This window comes from Zeugodacus cucurbitae, chromosome 6 (genome assembly GCF_028554725.1).
Source record: "Zeugodacus cucurbitae isolate PBARC_wt_2022May chromosome 6, idZeuCucr1.2, whole genome shotgun sequence".
Taxonomy (NCBI): Eukaryota; Metazoa; Arthropoda; class Insecta; order Diptera; family Tephritidae; genus Zeugodacus; species Zeugodacus cucurbitae.
Window position 1 is genome coordinate 18,591,758 of NC_071671.1, and position 13,411 is coordinate 18,605,168.

General features: G+C 36.2%; 2 protein-coding genes across 51 annotated transcripts in view; one reads left to right on the forward strand and one right to left on the reverse strand.

Moving 5' to 3' along the window:
- LOC114804952 (uncharacterized) overlaps nucleotides 1–13,411 on the forward strand; it is a 339,668-nt gene that overhangs the window by 315,984 nt on the left and 10,273 nt on the right. The gene's annotated exons all lie outside the window — the stretch shown is intronic.
- The window catches only part of LOC105216804 (cell adhesion molecule Dscam2), a 147,580-nt gene that overhangs the window by 127,350 nt on the left and 6,819 nt on the right, over nucleotides 1–13,411 (reverse strand). For 49 of the 50 annotated variants that reach the window (XM_054233341.1, XM_054233342.1, XM_054233334.1 and 46 more), the window contains exon 2: nucleotides 4,691–5,195. In XM_054233341.1, the coding sequence (XP_054089316.1) occupies nucleotides 4,691–4,757 (67 nt within the window). In that variant the 5' untranslated portion in view covers nucleotides 4,758–5,195. The remainder of the gene's footprint in view (nucleotides 1–4,690; nucleotides 5,196–13,411) is intronic. The other variant, XM_054233333.1, reaches the window with a different exon arrangement.

The window sequence follows — 13,411 nt, forward strand, 5'->3', positions numbered from 1 at the left end:
TCATAAAAATTATTGAAGTATTTGAAATAATGATTCTTGTAATTGACAAATAGATGATCTCATTAGTTTTAGAATGCCGCCGAATGAATAATTCATATTATGATAACTTCTTTCATTTCAGAAACTTGTCCAAAGTTTGTCTGCAAAGGAGCTCCGCTTTTATTAAAACTTGTGCATGTTGATGGGATCATACTTCCTGTCATATTATTATCAGTTAAATTAATAAATATAAATATAAAGAAATCATCTAAACATTTCCTCCTCTAATATCCAGCAATTGCCAGACTGAGGTTGAAACACTTTCGTAGGCACACCTTCCGCGAACTTAGCGAATTGGCTAGAATTGACATTAGCCGAAACAAGACATTTGTAACAGATTTCAGCACCTTTGTCGTATCGTGAGTGTCTTTCTGATACATTAGGAGTATAAGTACAGTGGTTATAACTGTCCAAGTGCGTTCTTCCTACATATGCAGATATCTGCCTAAGAACCTAACCTAACCTATCCTAAATCCGAAAAACTGATTCTTCTTTAACTATTGAATTGACTATGAAGGACGGATCTTGAAAGAACCTACTGATCGAAATGACATGTACTTCTAAATTTTATAACAAACCGCTTTTAATGCTTAGTCTTGCTTGAGATCTTCATAATATACCCAAAAGTTTCCTAAAAATACTATACAGTAAAATAATAATACTTCGGATAACTTCAGAGAACAAGAAAATATGATTAAGGTCTGGGAATTTCATCAAATTGATGAATGGCATCGTCCTTTAAACATTGGGAATGGCAAATAGTGCAGACGATTGAACTATGAGCTGTACGAGTTATACGGCGATATTGGCATAGACCAGCGAATAAAAAGACAGCGGCTACGTTGGCTTGGCCATATTTTCCGATTGGACGAAAGCATTCCAGCTTTGAAATGGTTCGATACGGTACTCGCCGGTGGAAGCAAAGGAAGAGGAAGGCCCCCTCACTCCGTTGGAAAGATCAAGTGGAGAGCGAACTAGTTTCACGGTATTTCCAATTGGCGCAAAATTTCACTCATCGTCCAAATGATTACGCCTTTATTTCCCTTACTTTGGACAATGTTTTTTATTGTGTTCTCTTGTTTCTGGTTTTAAGGGTAATGGAACATTGTTGCTAGGAAATTAATAGAGCATATGTATTTATTCAAGTAACCTGACTTCCACTATGTTTCCAAAATAGAAACTGAACTTATTGTACCGAATACTCTAAAATTTACCGACGTTAAGGAAACTTTCCAAAAATTGACAAGAATACCGGTTTTTATTATATTCATTATTGCCTTAAACATTTTAAAACATCTCTTTCTCAGAACAATCACTAAAAAAAGAAAGCTCTCAACCAGCCCCTTCTCTTACAACTTCGCTGAAATGCGACTTCATTTGTATATAAATTGTAATGTCGCCATGCGTCTAAAAATATAAAACGTTGAAAATAGATCGCCGTCTTGTTTGTTGTAAACATATTTAAAAACTCCAGCAACATTTATTTCCACAACCATATCAAATGCTCTATTTATAAAACAAATACGTAGATATGTATGTAAAGATGTAGGCATGAAGTGACGCCCAATGCACTCGTTTGCTTGTGGCACTTGATAAATATTTTCTTGAATTTAAGCAAAGCAACACTTGCCAACCGAAAGTATTCTCTCAAGTTTTCACAGATTAAAACGACATTTGGTGCAACTAACCAGATATGTACATCTGTATTTATAATATATATATATATTTACATATTTACATACATACTTTGATGCTATCTACAACACATGAGTGCATTTAACAAACTGGGGTCTCAACTTAGATATGACTTACAACTTATATGGCTCTTATATGACATTCAGAGAGCAAAAAGTAAAAGCCCACAATGCATTCACTGCCTGCTGCTGCAAGTTGAAAGATTTGTAACACAATTGAGGCTATCACACAAATGGCGCGCCACTAAAAGCGCAAAGTCACGAAGGTACATGTGGGAGGGGGTATTATGCAAAAGGGCGCAGAGTGCCATGTGTGTGTGTATAGGGCACAGACAGAGCCCAAATTTGTGTGACGTCGGTTGAGGTTGTTGAGATAATCGCTTGTAAAACAAAACGACAGCGACAAATCCACCAATTCATCCGTCATTCAAACGATTTTATGAGTACACCAAGTAGCTGACGGCAACTGCATTTCGGATGTTGCAACATGCACGTCTAAAATGACATACATATGTGCTTAAGTTTGTGCATGTAACCCAACATTCGCATGTAGGTGTTATGTGAACATGTGTTTATGAAAGGCGACCGGCTTATTTTGATAACTAGAGAGAAAGGCGTATGAAACCGGTGATTTGTGGTTTTGGTATAAGTGGGTAAGGCTGATAAAGTATTGTGGTTGCAACTAGTGCACATAAATTTGTAGCGGCTTATGTGCTGAAATTGTTACAAATTCTCTAAGAAATTCTACATGAAATTAGTGTTAAAGTAAAATGAGTATAATAACAATAACAGCAAGAAATTCTTTATACATATATATATTTTTTATGTTTTCCATAAAAATGATTTACTAATCAAGAGAGTGTCGATAATACTCAAAAAGTAAGACGAATTTCAGATTACCTCGGCCGCTTACGGCTTCACAATTTCTCTGCTCGCTACTCTCTTATAAAAAAATTTGCATGTGAAAGTAATAGAGAGTTAACAGGTTGAATCCAATACAATACAATACAAGAGAATATGTATAGAATTGGTATAATTGCTATCTTCAATGCTGCCAAGTTTTGTTTCACACATTTTAGACCAGTTTTACCATTGTGAGTGGCTCAAATGATAATATAAGTATTTTTATACTCTCTCAATAAAGTTGCTCTAAAAATGGAGGAAGTCGGATTATAATCACGCCCACCTCCCATACAAAGGTTATTATGAAAACTACTAAAAATGCTTTAATTCAGTAAGGGAAAACACCATAAACCTTAAATTTCATTATAAAGAAGGTACAGGATGGAGCCCTTTCAAATTGTTATACAAAATTTTAAGTGGGTGTGGCTCCGCCCACTTATGGGTCAAAAACCATATCTCCGAAACTACTCGACCAATATCAATGAAATTTGGTTTGTAATATTTTCCTTGCATCTCAATGATATGTTGTGAAAATAGGTCAAATCGGTTCACAACCACGCCTACTTCCTACATACCAGAACTTTGAAGTCGACCTAAATCGTTTACTTTACAATACATAACACAAGGACTAGTGAAGATATCGGAACAGAACTTTGCATAAATACTGGATTTATAGTGTGGCAGCCCATTTCTAAAAATCGCCGAAATCAGACCATAGGTTTTCAAGGCCCCATATATCGAACATGAGGACCTCGGTGCTTCTAACCTAATATTAGGGTTTCCAACTTTCAATGGACTTATACCATATATATGACGAACATGTGGGACAAATTGTCTATTATATAATATTAAATAAATAAATTGCGAGAGTATAAAATGTTCGGTCACAACCGAACTTAGCCTGTTTACTTGTTTAAAATTAATTTTGACTTGAAATAAATTTGAATGTAAGATATTATTTACAGTAAACACAAGACATGGATTTCTGAAGTCTGTTAGAACATGTGGAATGATTTTTTCGATTCGCTAGTCTCCAATTTTTGGCAAATCGAATACAACCAGTGAAATGATATAATCATGTCTTACCAACACTGGACCATTTCTTTTTTTTGAATAGACGATCAGTAAGAAAATTGTAAAACGATTTTAATTTTTCGGTATACTAAAAAATATACAGTATGTCAAAAAAATATTTTGACAAAACAAACATGACAAACTCTCAAAATTGCACACAATATGTTCTTTATGATATCTCAATGTCATTGATGTCTCAATGTCAAATAAATAAAAACGAAGAGAGTTGCAGTGAAATAGTCTAATCAATTACAATAGACAAAATGTCATTAGAAATGGTATAGTTGTTCAGAGAAAAAGAAGAAGAATACTTTGAAGTGATTTGCATATAAAGTAAATTAAATCGAAGTAAGCTACAGTAAAATAGTCTAAGTCATGCCTCGATTTGCCAACGGTGGATAAAATTCACTATTTCTCATTTAGAATAGGAGATCAGAGAAGAAGAACACTTTGAAGTGATTTTCATTTTTCGGGAGACTGAAGAACGAGGATTTTAATATTCCCGTTATTTTTTGAACACACATCGTATGTATAGGGTTAGCGCTCAAGGAATAAGAATTTCAAAACATGCAAGCATTTCAAAATAGAAAGCTTTCTAGTAAACCATTCGGCTGATTTTGTCTGTCAGCAAAAATACTTTTCATTCCTTAAATACTTCACATATGTCTGTATATTTTGCCAACAAATTCAAAAAATTTATTTCAAAAGTAGAAACGACGGAGTGTAAAATACAACTAAAAGCTTTTGATTGCTTTGTTACAGCAAATGTCCCGACAAATAGTTTAAAAATTCTTAGAAAAACTCTGAAATCACAAGACATATGTAGAAGAAATTCGGAAAATTTGAGCTATGCGTAATTTCGATATTTTCCACAGCTTGTAGACAGGAAACGTGCCTCATAAATAGGCTGATGATGCATCAGTAACACATGCGTCAATAATAATAACAAAAAAATAAAAAGAAATGAAATGTATACTCACAGAAGGCAGCAATTGCTGCGAGCAGAGTTAACCATTTCATGGCGTTTAAACGCGGTGGTGGCAACATTTTACGGCTTTTGCTGTTGATGCTTTTGTAGCTGTACGTTATTAGTACGCTTTGTTGTTGTTGTTGTTTTGTTGTAATTACAATTTTTTTTGTATCCAAATGATAATCCACAATATGTTTCAATATTGCGCACTGAATTTGGCGTGCGAACACCAAACTAACACTTGTTTGTCGATCTATTTTAGATTTTCGATTTTCAACACTAGCACATTTATTACGCTTTTATAGCTGGAAGGCGGGAAAAAAAATTAAATGGAAATAAATTACACAAACGCAGGCTGGATTATTTAGGTTACACCGAAAATTGTGTTGTGCTAAAAACACTTTCAAACAAATATTTCGTGTGGAAAACACTTTGCTATTTCACTATAAATTCACTATAAATCACTGCACACATTTCACAATTGTATATGAACGGTATTGCCAATAGCTGCGTAACTGTAAAGAAAAAGTGGGATTAAGTTTATTAGACAGTTATTATAAGATTTTAAAAGTTAATTTATTTTATAATACTATTATTTCTTAAACACTTTAATTACAGCTACATAAATATTATAAAATGACAGCTAAACAAGTTGACAGCTATATTACCTGTCAACCATTTGACAAGCTCACATGTCAAACAATTATCAACTCTCAAAATTGCACAGTTCATGGCTCTCTTTGTAGACACAAATACTAAAATCATCACACTGAGCCGACGCTCATTTGCTAATGAATTGGAAATAATGTCATTAAACACCACAAATAACCCTATTATGTCGTATCTAGTACATGCTCGTCACTTCAGTTCCCGCTATAGCATACGATACTGGTGAATGATTGTAAAGTAAACGTATGCAGGCACACTCCCACCTTTGAACGAGTGTCACTTCAATGTTTTGAACAATGGTTTCCAGAACCGTTGCATTGTCGGTACGACATTAAACGATTGCAATTAGTTGAAGAGGGTTGATTGTCGCTCCAAGTGCCGATAAATTGAGAAAACTTTGGAGAAGTGTGTGTGTTTTTAAGAAAATAGAGGAAATGAACATGAAAGTAAGGCGGCAAGCTAAGACAAATAATGTAGGTAAGAAAATTCAGTTGAATTTCCCTAATCCACAAAAAATTAAGAGTTAGAGAGACTTCGAGTTATGGAAGGTACTTTATATGAAATTTTACTTCTATGGCTCATTCAATAGTTCGTGTTATGGAGAAGTTCGAATTATGGAACTGTACTTATAATCATCATGGGCATTTTTGTATTCGAAATCTTGAGGTTTTATAATTATTGTAACAGTACTTGAGTATGTAGTGATTTCTTTAATGTTTTCTAGTGGCAAATCGGAAAGGTTTCTCATTTTGAGTTATTCTCTTCGTTCATTTCGCTGAAGTTGTAGCCCTTATGTAATTAGGGAGCTATATAGGCTTTAATCGTCTAATATAGCAAGTACTCTGCTCATTAGTTAGCTTAAATAAATAGTTTTTCTTGGATCAGACAAGATTTTCTAACTGTTTTGGACAACTTTATGGACATTAAAAATTATAAGATATACATATATAAAGATGGTATTGGATGTAGGAGTATGAAACGAAAAGTAAGTAGTACTCAAAATGTCACTGTCTTTGCTGCCACAGACGCTACATATATCGAACTAATTCTTGTTTATTTCTACTTCAACACTATCTCATCTAGATCCCCTCTCATACAGTATACAGCGATCATCTCTTAGCTATCAATGTCAAACCCCCGACATTGAATTGACATCCTAACAGAATACAACCCTTCGGTGCTCCGGGTTACTCCAAAATAGTAGAGAGTAGTTAGCGAGACGACTTTAATTATGCACTAAATTCTCATTCCTGAATAATTATAACCTAAAATAGAAAATAAAGGACAAAAATCGAATACTACCAAGAAACGTTTTATAAATTCCATTTTTCCTGGCTGATTTCGTAAAGTTGTGACTGCACCACCGTTAAATTAAAGGGTTCCAAAGGAGATCCCAAAGAGTTACAACATAAGTGAACTTTTTCACATGTAAGTTACTTAAATCGCTTACGTAAACAAACTGAGCGGCCTTAAGCTGCGTAACAACTTACAAAAATCTTCAAGCTTTGACGTTCCTACCAAATCGTTCGATGTAAAGAATTATAAAAGTGAATGTGTGTTCGCGCTCAATGCGGCAAAGTGCAAATTTATTTGGCTGTCAGTCGCAAGCTAGTTCATAGGCGACAGAAAATCAATACTTAGCTGCGCTTCACGTAATTTCCGCACATTCAACGTAAAATCTCAATACAATTGGCAAACAACGCCGGCAGAAGGTTGAAGTTGGCTGCGACGCGTCACTTTATATCTTGGGTAAGCAAAGTAGCTGAAGGAATGCTATCAGCAGTTTGAAGTGGGGGAATTTGAAATCAACCACAGTTAGTGTACGCGTTATATGACCAGTAGTAGTGCCGCCAATACAAACATCCGTTCAATTTCCGTTTACCGAGTGGAGGAGTTTGGTTACTGGAAAATGAAGTGGAAGGGCTTTAAAGGTGAGGAAAAATATTTAAAAATGTTCCTTTTTGAGGGTAAAGCTTTTTGGGAGAGTCAAAGAAGAGATGGTGGTCTAAAACATTATGTGAATATTTTTTCGTCTATGTTTTATAGAACCTCGCACTTTGAGAAAAATAAAAATTTAAGTTTGTTGAGGTTACCGCTATAAGTAGTATTTTGGATTACAAAATAAATAATTAATGTCTTTTGTTTTTCATATTGTTTCACCAAATCCAACATATGGTCAGTAAACTGTTCAGCAACGTTAAACACATAACTACGTAACTATACGTAAGGGTGTGATTTCAACTGGGCAAAGAATCGCTCCCGTTTCCTAATGACCTATTCTACTATTTCCATTTGAAATAAGCCTAAAGCAGTTAGGGTTGGAAACTGGTTTCTGGAACAGCTTTTTAGCGACATTAACTGTATAACTCATAAAACTAATCCGTTATATAACCATTTCCGCTATGTTGACTTAGGCGCGACATGCAGCTGACACGTGTCATTTAATTCGACTACAAAGGGCATAAATTTGGTTGAAAGTAGACATTAGAACAGAAGGGCAATATACATGTGACATGTATTTGGAAAAACGGAAGTCCTCAATATATTCACTTTTATTTTGGTAGTACTCAAAAGCACAGTTGGTTCTATACTTAATTAGTAGAAGGCATTAAAATGAAATATAGCCATATATAAAATTTAAAACGTTTTCAAAATATGCTATACATTACAACAACAAATACAACAAAAATGTGCCGCAAATGCTTCTAAGCAAGCTGTCAAAAGTATAGACCCAAAGAGAAGTTGAAGAAAAAAGGTCAAAGCGCAGTGACACTCAAAAGCGCATTGTGCACGTTGTATTAAAAGAATATTAATAAAACATACTCAAAGTAAGAAAAGAAAAAACAACAATTAATAGAGTACTACGTAAAAATGTTTGAAAGAAATTTCTGAGCTACTGTTGCGTGGACCAGTCAATTGTTGTTGCCGCTTCGTGCCTCAAGACTTACGTAAGTCCGTAAAGTAAGTAAGTGAGTGCGCACAGCCGGTGGCATTTAATGCCACTTCATATGTCATGCCCCGCCAGCAAGCACAACAACAAAAACGCGCTAAGTATAATTAAAACAACAACAACACCAGTAAATACGCAAACGACATTGACGAGCGCACTTACTAATGCTTTAATAGAAAATGAAAATCAACGGATGTAATGGACGCTAAAGCAGAAAACACCAGCAGAAGAACAAAGAAGAAACAAATGCAACAACAATAATAATAATAACAAAACAATGCAGACAAAAGCGTTATATTTCGTGACTTCCGTATCAGTGTTGCCACAGGCGCTGGCATTTATGCGCTGCCCCAACAGTGTAAGTGGCGCGGGTGTATGTGCGTAGCATTTTATGTATGTGGGTGGTTGGTTGGTGTGTGCGGCTGGCGCATCCAGCAAATATGTTGAAAGCATTGGAATGTTGTTGCTGTTGCTGTTGTTGAAATTGAAGTGTGACGCTCGTTGAATGACTGACTGTGCGTGACATTTTATTGACAAAATACTTCGTCTGTCTGCCTGTTGCACGAAGCGCGCAAGAAAAAGCGCACGAAAAGAAGTTGTGAAAATAATTTTTGGATGAATATGTCTAAAAGTTGTTGAACTTTGTGTCTATATATCCACATTATTAAAGTATTACAAATTGAAAATGTATAATTTTAAAGGCCATAAAACTGACACACACAAATATGCATGGATTTGTTGGGGAACTCATAAAAAATCTTCTTCTTTGAGAAGTTCATTTTTCAGTAATAAAGAAAAAAACTGTTTTATTTTTATAGAAATCAAAATATGCAGCAAAATAAATTAGTTGTCCGATAAGTACTTAACTCCGCCGCGCATTGTGTGGAAATAGGTTTCTTTTAGATTTGAAAAACATTTTAAAGAACAATATTGGTTGGTTAGATTCGATAATTGTTCACAGAAGGGAATGAATACGCCTCTACAACGATGACGACTGTCAAAAATTGGTTAACAGACTTTTAACTGTGTCGCACCATGACCAAGTAGGCCGACAAAAGTGTACGATCTTGAATTGACCCGCATTGACCGCCGATTGATGATGCATGAAATATGTGAATGAAAGATGTGATGAGATTCCTACCGCATCTCAATAGGCAGGTTATATCATGCATGAAAGATTGAGTGTGAGAAAGCTGTCGGCGCAAGGAACAGCATTTGCTTTTTCCATAAAGATAAATCTTCCACAAGAACATACAAACATTTAAACCACTCCACAGCTGTGTTTTGACGCAATCCGAAAGAGCTTTTCTCGTAGATCCACTGGTACAAAGCAGATACTAAAGAATGATCGAAACATTGAACATCACCCGGTGATCCTGATTCAAAGAAGGCTGTCCTTTCGGTCGAAAAGATAATGTCCACCGTTTTCTACACAAAGTGTGATCTACATCGACTACATGGAGAAGGGCAAAACGGATAGAATATTCTACTATACCGTCGTACTGTACCGGTACGACGTCGAATTGCTGACAAAATTGATCGAATAGGACTCCGAAATACTGCCCCATTCACTGTATTCTCAAGATTTAGACCCGTGCGACTTTGTTCGTTTCCAAACATAGAAAAGTTATTCGCCGGGCAGAAATTTGAGTAAAATGAGAATGTCGAGCTCACAAACAAACGATTCACTGTCTCACAACACATGTCTCACATGAAAACGATGGCACAATTGCATTAATGATGATTCGAAATGCATATTCTCCGGATTTGAACCCAGAAACATCTTCAGACCTCAAAATAATAAGGAGTTATAGGAAGCTGAGAATTTTTTTGAAGCAAAAAATATTGAGAGGCTAGAAGACTGCCTTTAATGGTATTTCTTCAGCCTACCACTTAAGGTATGCAAAATGGATAGATATATAATCTCAACTAAAACTATCAGTTGGAATGACTTGGGTTCCAGTTTGAGATGAACGTCACAGATGTTTTTGCTAACGTTCGGTTCGAAAGAAACAACACATTTCTCGAAAAAGCTTCCTATGACCTTTTTGACCATGAAAAAGCTTCCTATAAAAAGCCCGTAAGGGAATGAGGGTTAAATTTACATTTATTTTGTATACAATATTTCGTTGAGCAAGCTACTGACTCATATAAGTGGAGACTACAATATTTTTATAAATCTATATGTAAATATAACGGCATAATTTTAATTAAAATGAATGTATAAAAGCACCCCACAACACGCGCAAAAATTCGATGTATTCGTATTTATAAAACACAAACTGACAAAAAAACAACAAAAAGCTAATAAAATACAAAAAACGAATTTTCACTTTGCCGCGAATTTATTTGCTTCATTTTCGACTTCCTCTATACACAGACACAATTTTATAATTTAGGGCGCATTGTGTTTGAACATTTAAAAAGGGATACTATGCAAATTCAGAGCAATTTTATTTGTACAAAAAAGAAAACAACAACAACAGCGGTGCGATGGTGAAAATAACGCTGCCAGACATAATTTAATTCATACACCGCTCATATCGGGGGCACAAAGTACTGTATGTGTACGAGTATGTTTGTAGAATGTACAGAATATGGCTGCAAACAAAAGCCACTTGAATTAAATTTAAATACCGACAAAATATATGTATGTGGCAGAGGCGACAATATAGCGAATATAGACAGACATGGACGTACTCCGAGACTGACTGAATGATGGTGGCTTGAATAGCAACGATTTGGCGTTGACTGAAATTGATGGTCACATATGTCATCCGCAGCGAACGCGAACTCGGCGCTGTAATGGTGACGAGTGAGAATGAGTGGAACAAATTTGTGGTCGCGCAATAAAGGGACTAACTGAACATAAGTATGTACAATATATACATATGTGAGTGATTCACATGTGAGACTAACAGTGCAAAAAAGCCTCTTCAATGTTGCATAGCGCCTGCACGCGTAGCAACTGGACTCTAAACTTACGCCAGCCGAGAGATTTCACGTAGGTAATTGTTTTGGGATTTAATTAAATTTCAAGTGCACTTGAGTCCATATGTAGTGCGTCCAATGCACCGACCGGAACGCCCAACAAATGATGTGTAACCTGAACGTCGCCATGGCCGAACTCATGGCCGCACAAACGACTTTTCTTGACTTGGACTTGACTTTATTGAACTGACAGCTAATTCGGCTACTGTTTGCTCTTCATTAAAGAGTGTATAAAGGGTGTATGGCAGTCGGCATTTTTATAGCGTTCGTGCTGCAATTGTGGATGCACGTTTTATTGACTACCCATTCACCATAAGAGCAATGAAAATTTATTGCGTTGCATGTATTGAAGGCAGCTATAAAATACGCGCCCACTTGCAACTGTTATAATTCATTTAAAACTGCTTAATTTACTTCATTGTACGCTTATGATTATTTATCAGCATTGAATAGTAGACGCGCCTCTATGCTGTAGAGCTGCATTGATAAGTTAAACAAATTGTTGCGTTTGATTTGTTCATAAACACTGCATTTATCACTAAGCTGAGCTGACATTTGACCCAAGCTGGGAATAGATGGTGATAAAAGTAAATCTTTTGGTGTTTTCTCAGTTTTCTGACAAACAAATGGCATTTTAATTAAGTTAATTTTAACAAATTGCTTTTTATTTTTATTTGGTAATTTTATTTTTATTGTGGTGTGGTGATAAGGTTTTATTGCACTTATGACATGTTTACATCGGAACGAATTAAGATTATATACTTACATAATTTTAGTAGAAAATATATATATGTGTGTGTATTTGTAAAAATGTTTCTACACATGAAGACAAATTGAATTTATTTGTTACAATGTAAAGTCATAGTATTCTCTCAAGTGTTATCGAAAATAATCGATAAGTTATAATACTATGTAGCTTTCTTTAATTATTAGAATTGTGTGCTTTTTTCTATTTGAAAATTTACTTTTATTATAAAATAAACAATTAAGGAAAAACCAAGTTCGGATGCAACCGAACATTTTATACTCCCGCAATTTATTCATATAATTATAAATAAAATAACACATAATTTGGCCCATATGTCTGTATGTATGTGATTGGCGTTGCAACCGTTTAGCCGGTTATAGCCGAATCGACGATAGTGCGCCACCTCTCTCTCTCCTTCGCAGTTCGGCGCCAGTTGGAGATCCCAAGTGTAACCATGTCGCTCTCCACCTGGTCCCTCCAACGGAGTGGAGGCCTTCCCCTTCCTCGGCTTCCTCCGGCGGGTACTGCATCAAACACTTTCAAGGCTGGAGTGTTTTCGTCCATTCGGACAACATGACCTAGCCAGCGTAGCTGCTGTCTTTTTATTCGCTGAACTATGTCAATGTCGTCGTATAACTCGTACAGCTCATCGTTCCATCGTCTGCGGTATTCGCCGTTGCCAATGTTCTGAGGACCATAAATCTTGCGCAAAATTTTCCTCTCGAAAACTCCTAGTGTCGTCTCATCTGATGTTGACATCGTCCAAGCTTCTGCACCGTAAAGCAGGACGGGAATGATAAGCGACTTGTAGAGCTTGATTTTGGTTCGTCGAGAGAGGACTTTACTGTTCAATTGCCTACTCAGTCCAAAGTAGCACCTGTTGGCAAGAGTTATTCTGCGCGGGATTTCGAGGCTGACATTGTTCGTGTTGTTGATGCTGGTTCCCAGGTATACGAAAGGCAGCTCTTATAATTTTTTCCAGCATCAGGTTAAAGAAGTCGCACGATAGTGAGTCACCTTGTCTGAAACCTCGTTTGGTATCGAACGGCTCGGAGAGGTCCTTCCCAATCATGACGGAGCACACAGCCGTATTAGTTTTGCGGGGATACCACATTCAGACATCGCGGCGTAAAGGCAGCTCCTTTTCGTGCTGTCGAAAGCAGCTTTAAAATTGACAAAAAGGTGGTGTGTGTCGATCCTCTTTCCATGGGTCTTCTCCAAGATTTGGCGCATGGTTAATATCTGGTCAGTTGTCGATTTTCCAGGTCTAAAGCCACACTGATAAGGTCCAATCAGTTTGTTGACGGTGGGCTTTAGTCTGTCACACAGTACGCTCGATAGAACCTTGTATGCGATATTTAGGAGGCTGATCC